Genomic DNA, 27,252 nt, shown 5'->3' on the forward strand with positions numbered 1-27,252 from the left:
TAATAACAATAAATATATACAAGCATAAAACGTCATCTCTACGTTCGATAATGCATAGTAAACCATAACTTAGACAACCATGGTACCAGCGGACCGGTTCTTTTGCTATTCACTGTCAACACGTACGTCCCGATATCTCATCCAAGTTTGTAGACATTTATTTCCAGACCAGCCTGGAAGGAGAAAAAATATTCAAAATACTGTACTTGAAATGCCACATAAGACAATTGCTCTCGACGTGAATCATAATTATTCATAACTATAGTCTATATAATATTTTAACATGTGGAACATGTGTATATATATGTAGGTTACAGTAGTTGAGGCCATATGTCATATTCATAACGTTTCCGGTGCTTCCAAGTGTAAACACAGTACCTCCTTTAACTTAGCTTACTTCAGCACCCTTGTACAGATAATGATAATGAAAATAAAGGAACAAAAACGAAAAAATCGCAGGCCTTTATCAATCGATAGGATACGTAGGGCTGTTATAAGAACTACCCATGCATGCGTTTCGTACTTCGTGTATTGTTGCTGTGTTGGGAGGATTAAGGTATTAGTGGCTCCTTCCTCGGCATCCTATACTTTTTTCTAAAAAAAAATCAGCAATTAAAATCCCAAGAGAAAGTACCGTAATGGAAATAAAGGTAGAGACTATTTTGACTGTTTCAGTATCGCTGATTTTATCAACTTACGGTACCACGACTTCACCACAAGATGACCAAACAAGTAAGGGTGAAATTTATGATACTGCACGGCTACAACGGTTTAATTTAACGGTGATCAAAAGATTATCTATAGTTAATATCACCTTTCGGCTTTTTTGAACTATCGGTGAATGATCAATGATGTCCTTTGTAACCTATGTTAGGCTATAACGATTTATAACGGTTAGCAAACTAATTTTATTGTAACTTATAATATATGTAGTCATGCCAAGGGGCTAGGCCTAGGCTAGGACTTTACTTTAGGCCTCTACATAACAAGGCCCATACATGCCTAGCCATAATGATATTGATATTAAGGATATAATTTTAGGCTACAACTTGAAGGCCTTACATTTTGTTGTTGTTGCGTTGAACCCATTATTGTCGTTCAATTATAACCATTGCTTTCATTCATACTGATATCAAATGATGCAACAATTATTAAGAGAGGCCTAGTGAAAAAAGGATGAGATATTAAAATTGGCTGCCAGATTTTGGTGAAAAAATGTGTAACGATTTTGCTGAACAATATTTTTTGACAGTTGACCCAGTACACAGGTAGAAATGGTGTGGGTGATTCACAAATACTTGCAATTGGGATCGCTTTGCAGAACAATAAGCCAAACTGGTGACCCAGCTTAACTTCAGTCGCAATTGTTAATTCTATAGATAACATGTTTACATTTCAGGTACATTTGGGTTGAAAAAATAAAGACCATTCAAAGTCGTCAAGTTGAACCATGTTATTACCAAGCCACTAGTATTATTATACTTAGGCCTATAGTAGTGTTAGTTTTTAGTGTATATCGGCCTGACGTAGTTGATAGTTTTTGAGGTGGCCTCAAGGCTCAAACAGCAAATTTAGCCTAGCCTAGCAAGGATGTCACAGCATCTGTAGGTGCATGGGGTCCCAACTGGATGTTATAGTGGGTACTTTCCAGTCTCACTTGGTTCATAATATCTGTTCAACCAATGAAGTCCCAGGTGAATAATCACTTGGGAGGGTGGGAGGAGGGAGAGGGTGGAGGGGGGGGAGGGATGGGAGGGGGTTGCAGCGGTCAAGAAGGCCATCAAATGAGTCACAGTTGTAAAGGTATACCTTATCCCAGTTGTTTGTTTATAAACAAACAACTGGGATAAATGTTGGTTTGATGCAGATATACCTAATGGACAAATTCAGCCTGATATTAATCTGAAATATTGGAAAGGTTGCAGATGAAGGCAAACAACTATAGTCAGGAAATATACTTTGCTGATTTCAGATAAAATTAGTCGTTTTTTTTTTGGAACCTCAAATTAATTGCGTCTCTGCAAGTTAAATCGGTCAGATGCATTTTGCAGACTAAATGCAGATCCCACAAACATTTTTGAGACAAATCTGCAGATCTTTCCAAATGATGCAGTATTTTGCCAATTAAGGCATTCATGGCAGATCATGTGACCAAGCTAGCCCTAGCCCGAGCCCTAGCCCTAGCCCTATCCAGGAGAAATCAACCATTTCTCAATCTGAAATGATCTTAAAAGTTGTAACCAATCATAATGAACTGAAATGTAACTTGTGCAGCCCACTGAAATGAAGTGTACCTTGCTACAAATAAAGTAATATTTAGTCTTTCTTTCTCCACATGCAAGGCTACTCAGAGTCATAAAATAACTGCTTTCCATTTTTTTTTCATTCATGTCATTCATAATTTGTCTGTCTGTCTGCCAGTCTGTCTGTTTGTTGTTTTCGTTGCTAAGCAGTCTCCTAATTTGCACATGTATACAAATCCATCAAAATTTTACACTTAATTGTTTATTTGAGTGAACCATGGTGAAAATTAGTTGCCAAAATATTTAAGTCTATAGATAGTCTGAGCTACTTTCAGTAACAAAAATGCAACAACTATAGATCTGTTGTATATATTACCATATATTTTTTTTGTATTCAATAACCACAAACTGTTTTGTCAACTTCCTTTGGACAGTTTACACTCTGATTATTGTATTGTACCCTTTCATCCACTGTAAAGTTTACCTGACCTTGTTTGAATGTGAAATCAAATCTCTTTCTAACATTTGGAGAACATTTAAAGGGAGTGAAGACTCGCACACAAAGAAACGTCTGATGCTGGTAATCTGACCTAGTTTCGATCCCAGAAAATACACATATGTACAGCTTGCTACCGTCGCTAATTAGACACTAGTGTAGTGTACAGTCAATACTGTAACATGCAGCTGCGGTCAGTACCCACAACACACTGTACATAGCAGCGTTGGACACCTCAGGTCCAGATAAAAGATAACAAGGTATCACGTTTCATTACTATCTGCATTTTGTAGCGACAAGAAGAAAACTTCACTTGCAAGTAACGGAAAGTTTACTTTTTGCAGAGGGCAGCACACGTTATGGGGCGAGTCTTCAATTCCTTTAAATTTAACACCACAAGAATAGGCTGTAGACAAAATGGTTATTTAACTTTGCTACAATACTAGGTAACTCACTGGATTTGCATTTTCAGCTGGTTTCCTTTTTATTTTTGTTTTTTTTGTTGTTGTTGACATTTTCACCAAAATAATATAGTAAGTTTTACCCCAAAAATGTACATATTTGCCATTCTGGGGAACTTACAGCTTACCTTATAGGTTTATATCCAAACACAACAACAGTTTAGCCATATGTATGAGCACTGCACATATTTCTACTTCACTTAAATAGCAAAAGTTGAGCAAAATTTCTTTGGAAATAATGCATCTGAAGGATAAAAGCAACATTACAGTATATTAAGTACATTATATAACTTTGTTTGTTTTGCCTTTTTTTTGCACTGCTGTATCAAGTTCAGATCAATAAATTTGTAGTCTTTATCTATGTACTGAGTAATAATTTGAAGAAGCAACTTCAAATTGGAAACATCATAACTTAGGTCATTGGAGGTCGTTTACGAATTGTGACCTGATATACTATTTAAATATATTAAAGGTTTATTTTGATTTACCCCAAAAAATAGGCAGATTAACTTAAATTCAGTTAGTTGATAGTTCCATGTGACCTGGCCTTAGAAATGTATTTAATCTCTAAAGTGAACAATTGCCTCACGATGATCTGTGGATAAGTTCACTTCCTCAAATTCTAATTTTTAAAGTCACAAAAATAAGGTCACAAATCTATGAGCCATATGTTTAGGAAATTGTTTCATCTAATTTGCTGGCTTACCAACAGTTCTAGTTTTCCTCAATTTTCCATCCTTATTGTTCATATCTATGGAAATGCTAATTTCTCCTACATTTAATCAAGATCTTTAAATAAAAAAAATTTGCTTTTTGTTTGTTTGTGATTTTGCTTATAAATTAAACAACACTTCAGAATGCTGTGAACTACTTCAGTGTGATGGTGCTTAACAACTTTGCAAATAATTCCATATTTTTGGCAATTTTTGTTTTAAAGTGGCATACACAGAAAATTTTGGCTGTATAGTTCATACACTATTTCAAACTGGTCTCTTTCTGTGCACCTATTCCCAAACCTGTCTGATAGGATAGGATTATACATATTCAATGAATGGAGGGTGCAATTAAAGCACGCTTTGGGAACAACGATGGGAGGTTGGTCAGGACATTTTCAATTCAATATTTACATTGGGGAGTGTTAGCTCAGTGGTTAATGCCGGTGTCTTTCAATCATAATGTCCCGAGTTTGAGTCACTCCAAGATTAATGTATGTCTTCCAGTTACAGAGTTGTTGACAATTCATAATCATGGACGTTAAATATGAATCTAAGAGACTAACTTCTGTCAGCTTTCGGCTTTGATATGCCAATGATGGCTTCTTTGCGAGTTCCTGCTTGCAGGAGGATCTAAAATACATACATGTACATACATAAGACAATTGCCAGTGAGCCTACAGTACATTAACATAGATCTAAGTGAAATTTATGAAAGGAAATATAGGGATAAATGGAAATATTTGTGGAGGGATATAACAAGGAAATGAAAAGGACCAAATTAACATCATGTGACAGACAGACATTTTGGAGGCAATATTTTTCAATAGAAAGTTGATAAAACAATTCATTAATGAGGAAATTCCTTCAAGTTCAATGACCAAAACTTTGAGAGAAAAAACACTTTGAAAATTTCTCAATTAATTTCAAAAGTGTCTGTGTGAAAATTCCTGTTTGCAAATATTTCTGGCCTGCAGGGCATATTCTACTTTAATAGTTGAAGCTTTGTGCAGGTAGAGCCAGGAAAAAATGTTTGTAGCAACTTTTGACAAGAAAAATATAAAAGAAAAATAATTCACAGTAAAGTTGGTGATGTGGAAAGGTCCCCATTTATACACCTGGGTGAAGAGAGGCAATTGAGATAAAGTGCCTTGCCCAACGACACAACATAATGATCTCGCCAGGATATGAACCTGCCAGCCTTAGATCACGAGAACAAGGTATTAAATTATTTCGTGTCAAATTTTGATGTTTGGTGTCAAATACAGATATATTTGGTAGAATTGTTTTTCTCATAGCCTATGTCTATCCTATATTGCTTTATAGCTAAACTAAAGGTGAATTAAATAAACAGCTGTTTGGTTTTTATTTCTGTTCAAAAGGTGAGCCATTTAAAGCTTAATATCTTCCTTTCTAATAGTCTACACATTCCACTAAATTGTTCTCATTTCCTGTCAAATCTATTCCGTGAGGACTTTCTGTAGTCCATTTAGGTTGTTTTGTGATTATCCCTGAAAATATCTTGCTCTAGTTTTATGAAAACAAAATTTGTTGTACAAATTGTAGGGTCAATGTGTTGTACAGAGTGGATTAATGTATATTATGTGCAGTAATGTGAACAGGTGTTTAAAATGAATGGGGTTGTACTTTAATTTCCTGTATGACATATATAATATATATAAAATATATATCAAATATATATAAAATATATATTATATATATATAAAATATATATAATATATATACAATATATGTAAAATATATATAAAATATATATAAAATATATACAAAATATATATTATATATATAAAATATATGTAAAATATATATCAAAAATATATATAAAATTTTGTTTTCTTCAAACCAGATTTTTAGTTTTCTCTATTTTTGTCAGTTTGTGAAATGAAATGTTTGGCAATGGCCTTTAACACTGTTCGCCATTAAATTTCAGGTCGTCGCCGTCGTCAACACAATTTTATCACAATAAAATATCGCAGTTAAAGCAGATTTTGTGTTTAAAGCAAAAAGTACACTTTATTGGCATTGACATCTTTATCTTCCTCCCAAAGCTTCTAATTCAGCAGAATGTGAAGGTCACCAATCACTTCCTCTTGGCATGTGAACATGAGCATTTAATGGCCAGACCTTTTTAAGTACATTTATAGTCTTATAGGTTTTGATTTGAGAGATCCTTATTTCAGTAATTGTTATATACTGTATGTCTAGGTGTTCAGTATACTGTTCAAATAGGTTTTTATATCTGGTACATCTGCAGTGAACAATTGCTTTATGTTTTTTTGTCCCACCCTACCCTGACATTCACCATCATCCTCATCTTCCAGGATGATGCTACTCCCCCCCCATTCCCACCCCTGCATCCTGCCAGAATTATCCCAAACAGGGGATGATAAAATTAATGCAGTAGTAAAAGTTTTAACAAAAAGAAATTTCCACAGAGAAATAATGCACGACCAATCTGAAATGTCTATGGCCCGTATGAGCTTATAAAGTGAGGACAAATGAAGCATCGCTTGGTGGTCCTAAAATTGTAACAGTTCTGCCTTGTTTAACTTCTGTCCTGATAAGATTGGGGTCAGAGGGGGCTCCATCCCTGGTGCCTGGGGCCAGGTGGGGGGAGGGGCTGGGGAATTATTAAGGTATGATGCAGAGTTTAAAATGGCCAGGTCTAGTGACATAAATGTGGTCGGGCCAAACTGGCTCTCGGGGCCCCTATGTCTGTCACTGTAAAATTTGGAGCACAATTTTTTTCAAAAGTTATTAATATGGTGGAATTAATTGTTTCAAACGCACAGAGAATACACACAATGCTCTGTACATATTTTTTAAGCATATCAGGCTATTTAAACATATTTGGGGCTGTCACTATATAGTCCCTTGGAAGTTTTCAGAAGCTTAATTAACAACAAAAATCATTCTTATTCATTTTGTTCCAGTGGGGGGGGGGGCAGGGGAGTCTGCTTCAATGACCCCAGTGCCACATGCCTACATTTTAAAATCCTAGATCCATTCCTGAAAGCTTACATTCTACAGTATATTCAATGGTAGAGGATGTATGCTACTTCTTACCAATTAAGTTTCTATTTTTTATTTTTTTTTATTCATGAATGACTTTTAAACTTCCCAACACGTTGGTAGGATCCATTTCAAAAAAGGTAGAAAAAGAAAAACTCACTTGAGTATGCAGTTTCTCATTGCCTATATAGTATAATATGACACTTGCATAGCTGTTATGATTCTCTTTCAGAAGCTCAATTTCAGAAAAAAAAAAATGGAAAAAAAAAATGAATGGGTTAGTTCAAAATTGACGACCAATATACTTACTTTTGGACTAGTCCATTCATTTGATAGGGAAATATTCATGAATGAATTCACGTATTGGCAATTGGCCTTTATAATTTGATATGTTGGTTGTATCAAAATGATATTATAGTGAAGGTCGTTGACAAGCTTAGGTGTAAATAAAGAAATTGTAACATTTTACAGTTGAAGTTTTAGAACTCTTTATCAACTCGAGGGTCTTCATCTCAGACCTACAATAAATCGAGCAACTAATAAAAGATTTTGAAATATGGATCAAATATTTGTTTTAATGTGTACATTTATGTGGTTTCCTTTAACTGATTGTTTGTACAAAATTGGATTACGTAGAAATGGTAAGTTGATCTGTTTTCAAATTCGTTTTTCATTGTTTTTTAAATTTTTTACAATAATTTATATTTCATCATGTGTACATATAATATGTTGCATAGACTTTAACACAGCAAGCCAAATGTCATAGGTCATCGTGCTAGGATCGAAACGTCAGGCCCGCTTACTTTAACACTAAAAAATAGGTAATGGAATGGAAAACTTTTCAGATTCTTCCCAAATCACCAATCTTTGTCGTTAGATCTATATACAGCTGACTGTTCATATACTCAAATTGCTGTATTAAACTTTGTCAATGTATCATTCTGTGAAACTATTTGCCACGAAACTCAGTTCCAGTATTTGCAAATTAGTGGAAGCAACTGATATTGACGTTCCAAATAGATTGAGTCACTTAAGTTTGACAAAATGACATATTTTAGTACATTTAATTAGTCTTACATCATTTGTAATTCCTAAAGCCTTGATAGAGATACTTTGAACAGAATTTATACATATATATATATATATATAGATATATATCTCAAAGACCCATAATCTATCAAAAATTACTAGAAATGATCGATATTCCTCCAAATGGCATTTTGATTTATCCTTTTCTCAACTCTTTCGAAAAGGAAGTGTCATTCCTTGTTTACATGTAAAAATATATCGTGTTTACATCGATCACAAAAACAGACCAAACGATTGATGCTGCATGATATATCTATCAATTTTGTCTCTGCAACCTGAGTAAGTAGTTCACCAGAAATTCAATACGTAGGAATAACGAGTAGTACAACTTCCTCTATAGACTCACAGGCATTTTTTCGGCATGCCGAGAATTCGGTCTCATGTTTTCTCACGCCATTTGTATTATATTTAAGGTACATATCAAAATCGCTTAATAATTGCTTAATGGCTTTATAGTTATCAGAACGGGGTGCACAAGTATGGAATGGATCTTTCGTGCCACATTGAAATGTTGTACCTAGTCTGCAGGCCAAAACACAATTTTGGATGTTCCTACACTCCTGTGGAAATTAGGCCCGGAATATTGATTGATTGATTGATTTGAAAAGGGAATCCAGTATGGTCCAATATGAAGATCATAGAGACACTTACATGCACATTGTGAAGTTATATGTGAAGTATTTCCTATCACAAGTTAAGGCCCGAAGGACTCTATGCGAACTCTTCAAATTATAGATGGTTAGGCTTTTTTTGGGGGGGGGGGGGCCAAATACTATTGACAATGTTATGTTATGTAGAGTATAACTAATAACCTCAGTTGCCTAAATTGATATGATATTAATTGATTTAACTTTCTGTAAGAATTACAGTTTTCCTACAGGCCTATTTCCACTGTCCTTATAAATGTACATTGCTACAATACTATCTAATTCCTATTGTACAGTTTTGTATGTGTTACTTAATTTGTACAGTCAATTGACCAATAAATTTTGTGGTCAATTGGAGTAAATTGGGAGTCAATTGTGGTTATGTCTTGTTCGGTAAATAGTAAGGTGCTTATAAAATATAAAATATGAGGTTGTCACTAATTGACCATATAGAGATTGGAAAAGTACAATTAATATCTAGTATTATATGGTAGGGGTGGGAGAGCTGGTATTTTTAATAATAATAATCATCAATTAATTTTACGGCGCTTAAGCGATCACAAATGTGGGAGAACCCTCAAGGGCTTATGGATTAACTTACAGGTCAGGTGGGTACCATTCAACATAATTTGGAATCTTTAAGGTACAACAGGGAAATTTTTTAATGGTGAACACTCTTACAGTGTACATATTGCTGTTTTATTCAAGAAACCTACACATCTCTCCTACAGTGTAAATATTGCTGTTCTATTCAACAAACCTACACACCTCTTCTACAGTATACATGCATATTGCTGTTCTATTCATGAAACCTACACATCTTCAGTGTTCTGTTCTAGTAAGGAAGGTGTGTGGCAGTTGCTAGTTCCTTGAAACTGACCCATTGAGGGCGCCGGGGGGGGGGGGGCACAGTCATGGATCATGATGTACCAAGCACCCTCCCGTCAGTTCTTAAATCAATGTTGTGCTAATTAATAACTACTTTGGATTTGCTATTTATGAGTAACAACCCCCCCCCCATCATCCCCTCCCACCACCACTCCGGAATTGCACCAGATTGCACTCATATTTTGAGGTCCCATTAATTTGAAAATCAATAATCAAATCAGATGCCAAATGTACATCCCACGTCCTTACAGAATAAAATGTGATTCTCATATGCTTTTACAGGCAGGTATAAATACATAACAGTTTCAGCCCAATGTGTCAATCAAAAATAACCATTTGAACTTTCAATATTGTTTTAACCTTGATATCCAAGGCTGGTGAAGTAATCATGTGATTTTAATCTCACGAGAATTTTACACAATCATTTTCTTAGTCATTTTAATATCTTGATAGTGTTTCTAGAATTGTCTCTTTATTTTGTTGACTTTATGCTTAATTGGATAAATTTCAAGGACATTTTGGAAAAAAGGAAATTGAAATGTGTGAGATAAATTTCATCGTCTTTGTGTAGATCTGTGTTGTTATTGGGAAATGGAAGCGGAAAAACAAGGCCATTAAAATAAACGTCTGAATCATTATATTTCGCAACCATTTTTTGCAAATTTTTAATCCACATGCAAAGATGATTCATTGCTGTTCCGATTGCTTACAGAGATGAACGACATGAGAGATTTGTCCTGATTTACTGTCGGTCAATTCCCGAACTTTTCTTCCAAAGGCAATCAAGTAATATTGTTGGCAAATATTTCAGACAGTTATATTCCAGTCAAAACAGAAAGGGAAATCGTCACCCATGTTTGAAAGTCATCAACAATTTTTTTTTTTCCACTGTCAAAGTATTTTCCTCTCACTGGGACACTCATTTAGGGGGGGGGGGGGGAGGGAGGCAAATTTAACACTAATGTTTGGGGGTGGGTTGGCAGGGGGCAAATTTGACACTAATGCCTGGGACTGAGTTCCAGGTTCAAAATCTCTCTGAGAGTATTTATAGGAAGGGATGCAATGTATCATGAACAAATTTCAAACTGTTTTTAACATGTTAAAATGAGGGTGTCATTGTGTGCAGTCAGGATTGCAGGTGGTGCACCCAGCTATTTCTGTTGATTGCATGAAAACACTTGAGTGAAGGGCAACTTTTTTAAGTATTAAATCTTAAATTTTGTACATCTCAAGCCAACATGAATACATACATACCATCAGATTTTTAGAAATTACAAACCCCAAACCGCCCCAAACCGTGTGCCTCCTTCTGAAAAAAGTTAACTTTCCGTTGCTTGCAAGTGAAGTTTTCTTCTTGTCGCTACAAAATGCAGACAGTAATGAACGTGATACCTTGTTATCTTTTATCTAAAGACCTGAGATGTCCATCGCTGCTATATATACACAGTGTTGTGGGTATTGACTGTAGCTGTATGTATTGACTGTACACTAGTGTCTAATTACCGACGGGTAGCAAGCTGTATGTGTATTTTCTGGGTTCATTGGTGGTGTCTAACACTTAAGTTCTGTTTAATACATCTCATTCGAAACTAGGTCAGATTACCGGCATCAGACGTTTCTTTGTGCGCAAGTCTTCACTCCTACAGGCTCTAAGACGAAGATATATATATATGTCAGGCTTATCCATTCTCACCTGTAACAAAAAAGAATTAAAAGCTAGGTCACCATTTTCACTGTCTGTCATTTTGTACTAAGCAGCTATAGAACCTATACTTAACATGTGAGACTGTTATTCTTAATTAAGGTAATAATATGTGGAAAGTGCATTTGACCTGTATTTCAATTTCAAACCTTCTAATCCTAACAGGAATGCCTCAGTTGAATATTATATTGCTCTTAGTTAAATTCTATAGCACTGGCCTATTTCTATGAGGCTAGCTGTCAAGAATGTTATTATCTTGTCACCTTGCAGTCCAGGTGGTACTTATAAGGCTATGAACTATATATACACCTCGGTCCAGGTATATATGGTGATCTCCAAATATTCCTTAAAAGTACACCATTTCAATTTGTAGGGTCGCCTGTGGCTAGGAATGGGTGATGGATCGCCTTTCACAAACACCATAATGAGAGGTTAAATTTCAAGGATTCAAACTTGACCATGGGTTTGTACTTTGGATATATAGCTGAGGATACATACATTTGCAAACTTGCTGGTATTATATAGTCGCTGACGCTATACCGTCATGATAAATTCACAAAATACAATTGAAAATATTATTATAATAAGTACCGTTAAAGGCATGTTCCATTTAAGGCTCCCGACCCGCACATTTGAAAATGTGCCCAGTAATACCACTGCCTTAACAGTTTACCTGCCTCGGGCATTATAATAGGCTCTCGCGATAGATTGTGGGAAATTTGAGCTGTGCATTGCAGTGACTTTTCCAAGCTCGTTTCCTTTGCTAGGCTTGGAGAATTGATCATGTAACACACAGGCTAACAATCCAGACTAATCACCTTGAAAGGTGAAGAAGTGGGTAGTGGCGAAAAATGAACGGCAGTCTTACCATAAAGGGTGGATTTTCAAATGATGCATTCCCTCATAAAACTGGAATATAATAAACATTTGTTCATTCACACTTAGTAAAGATTCCTAAATCCTATTGGTCCATTCAGGTCAGCTGACCGTGGTTAATCCTGTGAGTAATGCACGGTAAAATTACGGGGCATCACTTTAATAAATCTTTGGTTATATGTAACCAAAAATGTTTTGTTTTATGATTTTTCCCCCACACAAATGGTAGTGTATGAATGAACGGGGTTAATCAACGGTCTAGCGTGCGTTACTCACAGGATTAATGCACGATCGGGGGATAATGCAAGCGATGCACGAGGGCGGAGCCCGAGTGCATCGCTTGCATTATCCCCCGATAGAGTCCATGAATGGGTTACAATGGGTACAGGTTGGCGCGGAGCGTACAGATTTTTGTGTGTGTAAAGACACTCCCTAGATCGCCGGAAATGACCCTTTCCGGGCCTTGCTAATTTGCAGATAAACAAAGAATAAATAGGTGTCATCGCCATTTTGTCAGAAAATTACACCAACAAAATGTGACAAATGTCAATAGGTATTTGAGAGCGCAATAAAAAAGTCAATAACCGCGAAATAAAGTAAAAAGTGGTAACAAGCTGAATAAGGCGTCAGCAGTCCATTTGAGTCCGTCAGGGGGGGCATCCGCCCCTTCTGACTGTATGGATGCTCCGCCACTGGGAGAACAGGACTTAGAAATCATGGTACAATATTGATGGAGCTCGCCATTAATGGGTCAGAGTGCTATATATACATTGTTATTGTTGAGTGAATAAACTTAGACTTTTGACAATTTAGAATCAATGAAACCTTGCTTCTAGGGGGGGGGGGGGGGTCGTGGGTTCGATCTCTGGCCGACCAAAGTACAAGGTGTGTATTTATAATTCATCCAGGAGAAATCTATGGTTTTCCAATCTGAAATTTGGTGATAAAGAAATTGCCAATACTTGTGGAAAATTCTTAGACATATTAAATATTATAAAAAGTTCCAAAATATAATGCCATTTTGCAACTAAGCAAAAAACTTGGCTTTCCCCCAGGGCAATTGTTACATTTGTCACTGAAGAGTTGCCAAGATAGCTCTAGCCGGTGTGTAAATATGACGGGCCGTGGGGGGGGGGTGGGTGTGGATGGATGGGGGGGTGGTGGTGATAGATGCAGTGTCATGCACCCTCCCCTTCCCAGTGGTATTCAATATTCAAATGAAAACTAGCGCCCTCCCGGGTTTTACACCCATGGACGGTGGTACATAAAAGCGGTAGAATTATTTTTTTTATTAATTATTATGATTATTAATTTACCAGATTAGAGTGAAGGATTATATCAACAGCTCACTTGATAGTATTCATGAATAGATGGTATTACAAAAAAAAAACTAAAAAAAAATTTTTTTTGGCTGATATCATATTTGGTGTAACCTATAGGCATTCCATGTATTTCATGAAAAGTTGAATGATTTGTCTAAATTTATTCAGGGGCATTCCTCTCCTAGTTTATGCATCTGGTATTATATGCTATAATGTGTATTTCAGTCTATAGGAAATTGAACGTCGCCGCCGGCCGGCTGGCTGGTTTGAATCATAGCGAACCCACCTGCATAAGAACATCTGGTTCAAATGATTAACATTAATGGAAATAACATGTTGTAACCTCTTGATTACATAAATGTCTTGTGGTTTTTATTTTCTCTTCTTCTCTCTTGTTGGCCAAAAGTGAATGTGTCATTCACCTTTAAACCTTGCAATATCTCCAAAATCAAGGTATATATATATATATATATATATATATATATATATCTGTTATGTTATTGTTAAAGATGTATCTTCATTTGTGTGACATAACCACATCTGGTGGCAATTTTTTTGCTTAATGGTGACCTCAATTATTACCTTAGAACTTTATCTTGCATTAATTGGCACCCCCCATGAGCTGGGGGTGGAGGGAGGGGAGGGAGAGGTATTCCCATCCACTTTGAGAATTTTTTTTATCATTAAGCTTTTGAAGCTGCAAAATTGGTGTCATATTGTTCAACTTTTGATGTAATTTATGTTCAACATTTTTCCACTTTTTGTCCCCCAGAAATTTCTTTGTCTTACGAATGATATGGTACGTATATGGCAAGCCATGTGGGACAAACACCGCATAATATATCCGCGTATTAATTCGAATATATACGCGTATTAATTGTACATGTGTAAAGTTTCGCTTTTTGAAGCGATCTCGCGAACCCGCCAAAACATTTATCGTTGGTATATGTACACAGCAAGAGCGGAATTGTTTTTTCGTGTATGTTCTAATTAATCCGTGCATATATTGGATTTAATCTCCATATGTATTTTATTTAATACGTGTATATTTTCGAATTAATAAGTGTATATATTCGAATTAATACGTGTATATATTCGAATTAATACGTGGATATATTCGAATTAATACGCGGATATATTTAAACCATATGATTGGCTCATAATATATTCGTGTATATATTCCAATTAATACGCGTATGAATTCCAATTAATACGCGGATATATTATGCAGTGTTTGTCCCATATGGCTTGCCATATACGTAGACCATCGAAAACTTGTTAGCAACCCTTCTTTGATTACCAGTTGCATTGCACTCAACTAGCTCTTACAGGAAATGGATTTGTTACCTGAAAACACATTCAGGAACAATGACATTAATAATTTGTAGGAGACAAAGCCTAAAGGGATATTCCGGTCGCAGAAAAATCTGACTCTTTTATGGAAGATAAAACGTTCTACTTTGTTATTTGAAAACCCGATCTCAATGTCTTGATTGCTTTGAATTATTTTGCCAAAGCTTCACTATAAAGTTATATATTAACTAAAAAAAAAAACATTCTTGATTATTTTCCCTACTTGCCACGATTATCAAGGATTGTTTATACTATTTGTGAAGTGTTATAAACAGAGCTTGTTCTGTTAAATAAAAACAGATCCTGTCCCTCGATCCCACCACCCCCCCCCTTCCCATTTTTTTTTAGAGAAATCTTTAATTTGCACATTCTTTGCAAAACAGTTAATTCTAGGTAGAAAAGGAAGTACCACATCATAATAATTTGATGGAAGGGAACTTGACAAATTTAAAAAGATTATTTCCGCCATCATGATAGTCTTCAAGTGGCTTTGTTCGTCTTTATAATGGAATGTATAATATATGGCTTTAAGGCATGTACTCTATCGCTCATTTGCAAGGTTATCTCAAAACTGATGGAGATTTACGAATAGTTAAAGTTAACGAAGTAAGGCATATATTACAAGAAAACCGAGCATATTTCTTAGTTTAACTAAATAATTCCTACTACTTTGTAAGAAAAGTCAGCCAAGGCCGAACCTGGGCACGAATAGCCAAACATCCAGACTGACTGATTTATTATTTTAGGTTTACAGTCTTGTTCAAGGCCAAGGCCCTCTCACACACTTTACAACTTAACCCTGGTCATTGGTAACTTGTCACACCTACACACCAAAGTGTGCACAATTCAATCAATCTCTCCTGGGGCACCAGAGTGCACCACAACCACATGTCCCCTCGGGGGACTTCCCATAGGGTGCTGCCACAAACCGGCGCACGCAAGTATATTGGGTGAAGAGAGGCAATGGAGATAAAGTGCCTTGCCCAAGGACACAAGGCAATGATCTGGCCAGGACTCGAACCTGTAAATCCTTGGATCACAAGTTCGATGCCTTAGCCAATTGGCCACCACGCTCCCGTCTCTACCCTGCAATAAACTAGTATAGGAAGACATGCATGGACACAGGAAATTCTCAATAATAATATTTATATTTAAAGCACATTCCAATTTAGAATTGTTGCCTGCCTGCATGCATGTTGCCAAAAGATGTTGATACTTCCTAACTTCTTCTGGTTGAATTTAACAATAGTCTGAAGCAATATGTACATGGGCCAAAATCCATTGAAATGTATTTAGTGTCAACACATGATATTTGAACCAGCTGATATGTGCAACACAATGTCACATTATTGTCATCCTTATGTTTATTCATACTGCAGTTCATACCACTGCATATTCATGCAGATTCCAAGCCCTTCATTCTAGCTGTTTGCATTGCACTAGTTAAGTTAAAAAAAATACTCATATTAGTCACAAACAGATGATTTTAGGAATAAAGAAATGTTAATTTTCTTAAATGGATAAAACAAAACTTTGCAACATCTTTACTATCATTGCAATGTATTTAATAGTAAGCTCAGCTTTAATTTGCATACAAACCTCTGACCAGAATTGTTTTTTATCATTTGACTTTGGTATAGAGCTGATGTCAGTATATATATTAGTTCAGGACTGGCTAATATTACAAGGACCCATTTTGGGCAAGAGTTTATGGAATATAGTATCTATTGTTTTTTCAATTTGTTTTAAATTGTAAAAATATCAACATACAGCCTGCGAGAGATCAAGAAATGAATCTTAATTCCCAGATTTTTGCTTGGAATAACTACTAATTGATTTTGTAACAATATGCAGAAACATGTGCATCGATTTGCTTCTCAAAGTGCCAGTGGAGGGGGAGGGGGTGAGGAGGGGGGGGAAGAGGGAGGTGCAGTAAGGGACATGGAGTGCCATCCTTATGCGGTGGGCTTATTAGCACAGGTGGGTACATTGTGGCCAGTGGGCAATTTTTTCGGTGCCCCTTCAGAAGGCTTTAAACATTTTGAACAAAAATTGTTATTGAAGCCGATATATTTTTTGTTTGGACCCGTTTAATTGATTGTGTGGGATCAAGATTATTAATATATACATTAATAAACTGCAAAACCGACTAGCAGAAAGTGGAAAACTTCTTTAGCCTGCTAGTGACCATCCATTGAGAACTAATTCAAATAACAAAAAAAATGAGAGATGATGGGGTTAAGAAATGCATTAGAAGTGTCCAACAACTAAAAAGGTTGGGGGAGGGGAGGTTTTCCCTATCCCCATTTCTCTCCCACCCCTCCCCCTCCCCCTAAAAAAAATGAACAGAAAAATCAATGCCCATGCATACCAGACTGCTTTAAAGCTATAAATAGGGTTCATTTATTACATCCTGCAATTGCTCAAAAATTAATTTCCTGCAGAACATTTACCCCTCAGAGGTTAGGCTGTCTTTCCTGTGTGAGATAAACGTAGTTCTCTAGCTTACCGTACAGGATTTATGTTGATTATGCTTCCCCTTCTGTACTATTATGACCTACAAAACAACACACTTTGATATAGCAAAAAACTTGTACTATATTTGGTTTACATTTACAGTTAAACATTTTCATCATTAGTGTTTAATACGTTTTTGATTAGGGTTAGGTATGTGATTAACTTGTATGTTATATATAAAAAATGTTGAATACCATTTCATACAGAAGTTAGTCCATGCATGGCTGCAGAATCGAATACTGCATGCATGTTTCTTGCCATGGCGTGAATTCCTAGAAGTAAGCTTGCAAGATATAATATCCCCTGAACAATTATCTTTGCCTATATATTATTGGCAACCTTCCGTCTCGGGAGACGATGGAATAACTGCACTCTTGGTCAGACACTATTGAAGTTGCAGCGCTTAGAGTGGCTGAATAAGCCGATTCTTGAGCCACGGGCTCTGTTGCAGGTGCTGCAGGTAAAACCAGAAAAAGAGGTTGAGTTATCAGGCAAGGTGATCCCTCTATGATGACGTCTTTTCCTCTTTTCCTCCCACTGCTCTCCCCTCTGTTCCTCTCTGTGCCTTACGGCAGTCCTGACAGCTGCCTATATATAGACATAGGGTAAAGAGAAACAAACATAATTCAGGTCCTGATTACCCTTTTTACAGTTAATGAATTGTTCGATGTCCTTTTTTAATTGGAAAAGTTCGTCAGGGGCATGTTTTTGACAATTTTAATGACTTGTGGTTATCCAAACATAAATCTGGTCGTCTTGATCAGACCACAGATGGATCACCCTTTAAACGTCAAAGCTTGGGGGGCGGGGAGCATGGGGGTGGGAGGTCGGGGTGGGATTAGGGAGGCATAGATTGATAATTGTGCTTGGACCCCCCCCCCTCTAAGTGTCATCAATACAGTTTCCTCCAAAAAAATTAAGAATGATCGAGAATCAAATCTACAATGTGTGAAATGCATCCCAAAAGATAATAAGGGCGGTATTGAAGAATTTAGCATGCATAGACTCCGGATGTACGACCTGATTAATTCACTTTGGCTTCGGCTTTGAGTTCAACGGTTCTGTATGCTGTCATTCTAGACAAATCTAACCGTGATAGTAATTATACCGACTTTGTAGTCAGAGTTATAGTCATTGCATGCCGACTTTGCATATGGTGTCCCTCACAATTTTGCAAGTGACCCCATAGTTTTCCCTTTCGGGAGACCAAAGTAAAGGAAAAGAGAAAAAAGAATACCCTACCCTGTCCCCCCATCTTAAGCCCTATGCTGCTTCAGATGTCAAAGAATGCGTTAACTAATAAAACCATGTGTATAGCAGAGTATGTGTACTAAGGCTGCATTTATGCTCTCTCATTGCTTAATTCTCCACAAACTTTAACAGTTTGCAATGTGATGTTTATGACTATACACTCTCCTATTTTGTTTGTGTATACAATCTGTGCATACAGTTTTATAATTATCCCAACTCGGCAATTGTGCAGCTCACTTCGCTGCACGTGCCTGGAATCATTTACAAAAGATTATTATGACTTTTTAGGGTTATCAATTAGAATAGTATTATGATCTTATACAAAGAAACGGATATATACTGACAGGCAATTTTCAAAGTGCTCGAGCCAGAATTTGAAAGAAGAAGGAATAAAAAAAACTACTGAAGGGTATCGGTGAAGTAGAAAAAGGTGACGACTTTTAGATTGTGTACACATATAAGCAAAAGGTATTTATTTCTTTACAGTGTGCCCTGCGAGAAATGGTATTTAGATTCTCCAGGTTACTAAAGCGATTTAACAGGTTGAAATTCTTTCTAAAATTTATTAACAATTCTCAGTCAACTTGACATTTGCAAAGATTAACTTCTTAAAGGGTGTGAAGACTCACACACAGAGAAATGTCTCATATGCCGATAATCTGACCTAGTTTCGAATGAGGAATACCTTCAGCTACGGTCAATACCCACAACACAGTATACATATAGCAAGTGACGTTTTGTTTGTGTTGCTACAAAATGCAGTAAATGCAAAATGCAGTAATAAAACGTGATACCTTGTTATCTTAAGCTGGACCTGAGATGTCCATCCCTGTATTGTTTATACACTGTGCTGTGGGTATTGACCGCAGCTGTATATATATTGACTGTACCCTAGTGTCTAATTACCAACGGTAGCAAGCTGTGTGTGTATTTTCTGGGATCGATGGTGGTGTCTAACACTTCTGATACACCTCATTCGAAACTAGGTAAGATTACCGGCATTAGACGTTTCTTTTTGCGCGAGTCTTCACACCCTTTAATTAAGGGATCTGCTGTAAATTGGAAGCATTGCATAAACTTTATGATGACCTGTAACGGTCTTGTGGTGGAATGCATTGTGCAGATATATTTGCTTCAGTTTGCTATTATGTCTGGCAAAAAGATTTGAATACCGGGGAAATATAGCAATCAATTTGCATGTGTAGATTGGAACCATTGCATATATGATGACCTGTTAAAGGAATTTTGTATTGGCCCCCAAAATGCTAGATATTCAAATATGGTCACCTTTGGCCAATTTTTTTTTATACGGTTTGGTTTTTATTACAACCTTCGAAGAAATTTTCCTCACTGAGACATTCAGTCATCTTACAAGTGTGTTCCTTAACAATATGTCTGAAAACAATTTGGAGAGTAAAGACCTCCAGGAAAGTACTTTTTGAAAACTTCTAGCAATTATAGCATACATGCTATAATTTGGGGCCTATACCGACTACCTTTAAGGTCTTGCATGGTGGAATGCATTGTGCATTTATTGCTTTTACCGTTTGTTATTTAGTCTGGCACTATGAATACAAACAGACTAAAATTGTCCATGGAAGCCATTCCTGAAAAATCTGAAAAGTCAAGTTTCTGTTTATTATCATTCACAACAAATTTTTGGACACAGAGAGCCTGTTAAGCTTTATATATAGATGTAAAGACCTGTAATGCGGGTGTAAAATGGATTACTTAACAATTACCAATCAACAAACAACTTTGAATATATATAATGATTGATTATCAAAAAAATAAGGGGGGCAGGATCAAGGTCAGTGGAAATGAAGATAAAGGCATATTTGAGACAAAATTGATTATAGTCTGGCTCAGCACAAAGAGTTTTGTTTTTTTGCCACCATGCAATTAATACAGTTGTTATTTTTGTTAAACTTTAACACAGGTTTAGTTTAATAACGAACACTACAGTAGCTGTGTACATATGATACTGTAACAAAAGTTTGGCTTATAGTGTAAGATCTCTCCTTTGAACTTGTGACTGAAGTTATGTGTGTTCTTTTGACCAGGAATTTCCTTTGTAAAGTTTATGCTTTACAGGATGACTATATAAAGGCAGAAAATTTACTTTGATGCTGTATGTCGTAGAACGAGGTTAAACATCAGTTCCCTAGGTTGTATTTCTAGGACGCTTTTAATTTTTATGAGAAACGACCCTTTAAATAGTTGATTTTCATCAGTTCAAGTGACTGGACTATGAAGACTAATTCACAGCTTATTACGTCAGTTCCAGATTCAACACAATACCCAATGACAGCGAAAAGTAAAAAAATTATAATTTATAAAACAACAGCAAGTTAACATTAACATCATTGAGGTATGTTGACTTAAGTTTCTTTGAGGCACTGATCCTTCTAGTTTAGTCCTAGGCCTATACACTGAGGATTAGATTTATAGTAGACACTTAAAGGCATTGATGACTCGCCCCAAACACCGAGTGGTCATCTGAAAAAGTTAACTTTCTGTTGCTTGCAAGTGACGTTTTGTTTGTGTTGCTACAAAATGCAGACAGTAATGAAACGTGATACCTTGTTATCTTTAGCTGGACCTGAGATGTCCATCGCTGTATCGTTTGTACACTGTGTTGTAGGTATTGACCGCAGCTGTATGGACTGACTGTACACTAATGTCTAATTACCGGCGGTAGCAAGCTGTGTGTGTATTTTCTGGGTTCGATGGTGGTGTCTAACACTTCTGTTACACGTACCTCATTCGAAACTAGGTCAGATTACCGGCATTAGACGTTTCTTTTTGCCCAAGTCTTCACAAACTTTAAACAGTTGATTTTCATCAGTTCAAGTGACTGGACTATGAAGACTAATACACAGCTCATTACGTCAGTTTCTTAGATTCAACACAATACCCAATGAGAATGAAAAACTTAAAAAAAAGAAGAATTTTTTTATGGCCTCAAAAATGTCATGATTAGAATGTTTTATTCAAGGACAAATGCGTGTTGAACTTCATCTAAGGATGTTCTGTTATTTACATGAAGTTAAAAGAACTTGTTAGTTTAGTTGAATTATTATAATGGACAAAACAATGGCAAGTTAACATTAACATCATTGATGCCTGTTGACTTAAGTTTCTATGAGGCTCTGATCCTCCTAGTTTAGTCCTAGGTCTACACTCGAGGATTAAGTTTATAGTCGACACTTAAGTCTCTCTGTGTGGATAAGTACTATTAGATAGTAAAATGTTTGTTGAAATTTGAACATGGGTGACCGATTGTCTTACTTTCTACCATTTTTGGGGGTAATTCTGATGACCTTTAAGCTTACAAGGAAAAAACTAGAATAATTAAGACTTTTTGTAATTAAGATAATGCAAATAAGTATTGTTATTATTGTATAGCATATATATTATATATTGTCACTAGTTTTCTAGTTTTTTTTTGTTACACAGAGATATACATTACCCTTCAAGGTTGAACAATTGACTTTTTTTTACTGTTTTTTTCAAGTATTAGTAATTGCTATCATAATTCGTCAGATATACATACAATAAAAATATTAAAATGGTTGCTTATGAGTCTGTGAAAATATTGAACAGCTTAATTATGTATAATTACCCTTCACCTTTAAACAACTTTACAAATTTGCAACACTGCTGTGCAAGTTTTCTCAACCTGTCCAGGGTAAATATTATACCCAAAAAAATTGATGAAATGTTTTTAGTATGAAGATGAGCCCTCCCCCATCTGTATTAAACTGAATCCACCCAGCGTGCCTAGAGGCAAGCCTGATGAGGGTCCCGGGGATCAGCGGTACAAACATTATGGCCCGGGGTCGATCTAAGGGCCAGTGAAAATATATAAAAATATATAAAATGTATAATACTGAATTTGAAAAACCATATGGAAAATGAATCAAAGCAATAACAGATACACAAATGTTATAAAGATGGAAGAAAAATAGTTATGCTTTATATTTATTGATTATGTTTATTAATTCTGGTTGATCATATGTCAAAGTCAAATTGGGGATAATTTTTATCTAAAGCTGTCCAGTGAAGAATTCATCTGGTATAGAACATCGCAAACTGTAGAGCCGCAAAATTAGCACAAATTTGTTGCACGAATTAAAGAGATATAGCAGAGTTGTACCCATTTATAACCATTAAAGGGTGTGAAGACTCGCTCAAAAAGAAACGTCTAATGCCGGTAATCTGACCTAGTTTCGAATGAGGTGTAATAAAAGCGTTAGACACCACCATCGATCCCAGAAAATACGCACACAGCTTGCTACCTTCGGTAATTAGACACTAGTGTTCAGTCAGAATACAGCTGCGGTCAATACCAACAGCACATACAAACGATACAGTGATGGAAATCTCAGGTCCAGCTAAAGATAACAAGGTATCACGTTTCATTACTGTCTTCATTTTGTAGCGACAAGCAGAAAACTTCATTTGCAAGCAACGGAAAGTTAACTTTTCAGAGAGCGGTTTGGGGCGAGTCTTCAATGCCTTTAAAGTATGTTTAACATTTTATGAGGAACAAACTTGACGACGTCAACTCCCAAACTACGATACCAGATACGAATGCTAATTTATTCGCTGCTCTCACAATTTTTATCCGCAGCCGACGTCACTCTACTGCTGGCAAACCGCCAAGATATTCGACTCTTACAGGTTCAAGCCAACGAGGAAGCCAACAGTACTATCCTATTAGAAAACCAAGAAAATATAGCATGGGCCGATTTCATCTACGAAAATCAGTCCGTTTTCTATTCCAACGCCGGAGACGAGAAAGGAAAGAGCCGGATATTCCGGTTAGAGTTGGACTCGTCGTTGTCGGAGCCGAGGGCTGTCGTGTCGAGTGGACTCATGATGATTTCGGGTCTGGCTTGCGATTGGAGGAACCATAAATTATATTTCATCGATTCCGATCGAAAAGTCATCGAGGTGTCCGAACTGGACGGCAGTCTACGGAAAGTCTTGGTTTGGACGGATATGGAGAAACCTCGAGACGTCACTCTGGACCCGTTACATGGGTGAGCCTCGTCAAACTATGTAAATTCCTGCATACATTTTATCAGTGTTCGAGCATAGATATTTCAGGGAAAAAATTTAAGTGAACATTGCAATTTTGTGTAACATTTTCAAAGGCTCTGAAATTTTTCTCTCATTGAATACTACAGTTCCTGTGTGGAAGACTACAAGACATTTTTACACTTGTACAGCAACTTGACCAAATTTGTATAGCATTTTGTGATGCTGATACCGGAAAAAGTTTTCCCCGTATTAGGTCATTTATTCTTATTATCCATCTCTGTCATTGTAGTTTGAAATTCAACTATGATCTGGTACGTTTCTATGGCTGGCCTAGCTTCTTTACTTTCACCTTTTGATACAGGGTTTTATATATCACTGACAAGTTCTTCTTTCTGTATTCATGCATACTTGATAGCTACTGTACATGAAACAACGTATGGCGGGATGTTAATCTAGGGATTATACATCAATGCAACGTGGTGTCATATATCAGGGATGCTTTTTGTATAGTTAAAGGAGGCCTATTAAGGGCAAATTAAGTCATAATTTTTTAAGGCAATAATTAAGTCTTAAATTAAGAAATGCCTTTTGATTTTCATTGAAAGTGTTGCCAGGTCACTATAGCATTCACAGCGATTTTTCAGCTGGTTCAGAATTAAAGGCATCAATTGAGACAATTTTCAACATTTCAAAAGGGACAACCGAGGCATTGTATTGAAAACATGTACAGACTTGACAGACCACACAAACGTAACCATTTCTTTCGTAGTCAATTTAGCGAATATTCTCATATGTCCAAAAAGTGATTCTAATGTTTGTAGAGCTCTAGGTTGTTATGAGGGCAAAGACGGCTACTAGAAGAAAGGGGCACTGTCTGCATTATCAATTGCTAGCAGTCACAACAAGTGCCTTTTAAGGGCATCATTGCAGGGGGTGGTAGGAGCAACATCAGCAATTTGTTTTCTCTGGTATATTGATGATGCGATGACATAGACGGCAGGACATGGAGAAATTAAACATGCATCACCCACCGCCTCTTAATTATCTCCCAGGTACTGAAATACGAATAATTTCAGTCTGTGTGTCGATCACCAGTCTGTCTGTTTATTTGCAGCTACATGTTCTGGGTCGACTGGAATCCAGAAGAACCCAAGATAGAGAGGGCCGGTATGGATGGATCCTTGAGGACGGTGATCGTCCACACCGGCTTGGACATGCCGTACAGCCTCACGCTGGACTACGCCACCATGAAACTCTTCTGGGGTGACACCCACCTGAATACCATCCAGTGCAGCGACTATTCAGGCTTCTCTCGGAGCACCATCTCGGTGGAGAGCGCTCACCAGTTCGCGGCCGTTACCGTATTCAACGAGGACTTGTTCTGGAGCGACTGGATTTCGAGCTCCATCTGGGCCATCGAGAAGGAGGAAGGTTCTCAAAAGAGGTTGATAGCTAGCTATCTGAGCGCCCCTCTTGATGTCAGGGTGTTTGCCGAGGAGAGGCAACCATTGCCAACAGGTACACTGCAGGGTTGTCATAACTATCAAGATAGAACATTACTAATTTCCAAGTATGTAATAGCGTCCCTTTTGTGAGATGTCGTACTGTACTGCATGAAGAGAGCAAATTTATGTTGTGACGGAAAAAACAGAAGGTTTAAAATGGAAAATATGAGATGGTAAAAACAAGAGCTAAATTTAATCTCATATCCCTATGTGTGATGTACTGAGGTTGAGATATCGTTACTGTACAAAAAAGTGCTCAGTTGATAACTGCATGGAACTGAAATTTGTTGGGCTAGTGTGCTTTATTAAAGAAGGGGGTGGGAGAGGGGGAGGGCGTATTACCATAGGGTAGCACAATAGAATAGGTTGGAACTATTTGGTAAGGTAAGAATAGGAATGGTGTTGTTCTCAATCACAGGCAGGTAGTCCCCAAAGATGTCTTAAATTCATGTCTTGAAACTATTAGGGCCATTTCCTTAGAAGTGATTAAGTTCTTAAACTGGTTTTGATAATATGTCATTTTTACTTTCCTTGTCTGTAGACCCCAACCCTTGCGACTTTAACAATGGCTATTGTTCCAGTCTTTGCCTTCTCTCTCCTGACCAACCGTTCTATTCCTGTGCTTGTAAAACCGGGATAAGGCTGGACGAAGAAAATGGAACTTGTGCAGAACGTGAGTATATATCGCCAACATCGGTCACCTTGTTACTTTCAAAATGGATAGTCCAGATGAAAAATACATTATTTCTTGACCGATGAGGGAGGGAAATTTTCTAAGCAGATGTAGTATTTATTACTTATCTTTGTTCTTTGAAAAGTGACTTGAAGACTCGTTTTTGGTAGGCAATTTTTGTATGATTTCTGCTGATTGTGTTCCCCCTCCCCCAGTGGCATTGCCAAGGGGTGGGGAGCCTTGGGGGCATGTGCCCTCCCAAACAAAAATTGTGCCCCCACAGGTGCCCCCCAGATGCGATCGGTAGTGTTAAAAAAAATTACTCAAAGAAAAATGTATTATGTTCTTCAGCAAATCTTCTTTCCACCGACCATCACAATAACCAGTTTTTTTCTCACTAACAGAGGCCCCAGCGTGAATCGCTAGTGCTTAAACTTCTGTACCCTGCATGAATTTCAATTTCAATTTTCAACGCTCTTATTTAAAAACATTATCAAAGCAAAAGGGTTAATTTCCATATTTTGTATTTAACTTAAATTATTAATGCCTCAATTAAGAACATAAATATAAGACAGACTAAGCCCAAAAATCCTTGAACAAGTTGCAAAATAAAGCACCAGATTGCATCTAAGGACCCTCAATTAATCAAAAATTTCTCCCCCTCCCCTTAGACCCCTCCCCAATTAGAATAACATTTAAAATAAAAATAAAAATAGAATAAAACTGTTAGCAAACTGCTTATCCACTAGAGAGCCTGTGTAGGAGAATGTGTAAAAGTAAGTTGGCCTGAAGTTTCGATCCTAGCAGGATCTTCTTCAAAGGCTAAATGACAAGAGATAATTATTCACTCAGCTGTTGCCCTCTCCGATCAGATCCTCAGGAGTTTCTGGTCTTTGCTCAGAGGACGTCCATTCACATCATCTCCTTGGATACCGAGGACCACATACCCCAGCTGATCACCGACGAAGATGTGCAGGGAGCAGTCGCCGTCGACTACGATCCCGTCGAACAGCACATATATTGGTCAGACTACCAGAAGGGAACCATCGAAAGAATAAAGCTGGATGGAACCGGTAAAATAATTTGGAAAGAATGTATTGCTTGCAATGAGGCAGGTTACAGTTACATTTAAAGGCATTGAAGACTCACCCCAAACCGCGTGCCGCGCTCTGAAAAAATTAACTTTCCATTGCTTGCAAGTGAAGTTTGCTGCTTGTCGCTACAAAAGGCCGACAGTAATGAAACGTGATACCTTGTTATCTTTAGCTGGACCTGAGATGTCCATCTCTGTATAGTTTATACACTGTGCTGTGGGTATTGACCGCAGCTGTATGTACTGACTGTACACTAGTGTCTAATTACCGAAGGTAGCAAGCTGTGTGCGTATTTTCTGGGTTTGATGGTGGTGTCTAACATTTATAACACTGGTGTTAC

At 36.9% G+C, this 27,252-nt stretch overlaps 1 protein-coding gene across 3 annotated transcripts in view; it reads left to right on the forward strand.

Moving 5' to 3' along the window:
• Window positions 1-27,252, forward strand: part of LOC139969623 (low-density lipoprotein receptor-related protein 6-like) — a 47,983-nt gene continuing 20,731 nt past the window's right edge. The window contains exons 1-5 of one of the 3 annotated variants that reach the window (XM_071974743.1): window positions 1-122; window positions 23,228-23,639; window positions 24,755-25,158; window positions 25,687-25,818; window positions 26,691-26,891. In XM_071974743.1, the coding sequence (XP_071830844.1) occupies window positions 80-122; window positions 23,228-23,639; window positions 24,755-25,158; window positions 25,687-25,818; window positions 26,691-26,891 (1,192 nt within the window). In that variant the 5' untranslated portion in view covers window positions 1-79. Of the gene's footprint in view, window positions 123-437; window positions 733-7,369; window positions 7,588-23,227; window positions 23,640-24,754; window positions 25,159-25,686; window positions 25,819-26,690; window positions 26,892-27,252 lie in introns of those variants that run through there. The other 2 variants (XM_071974741.1, XM_071974742.1) reach the window with 2 other exon arrangements.

The sequence above is a fragment of the Apostichopus japonicus genome, chromosome 7 (genome assembly GCF_037975245.1).
Source record: "Apostichopus japonicus isolate 1M-3 chromosome 7, ASM3797524v1, whole genome shotgun sequence".
Lineage (NCBI taxonomy): Eukaryota > Metazoa > Echinodermata > Holothuroidea > Aspidochirotida > Stichopodidae > Apostichopus > Apostichopus japonicus.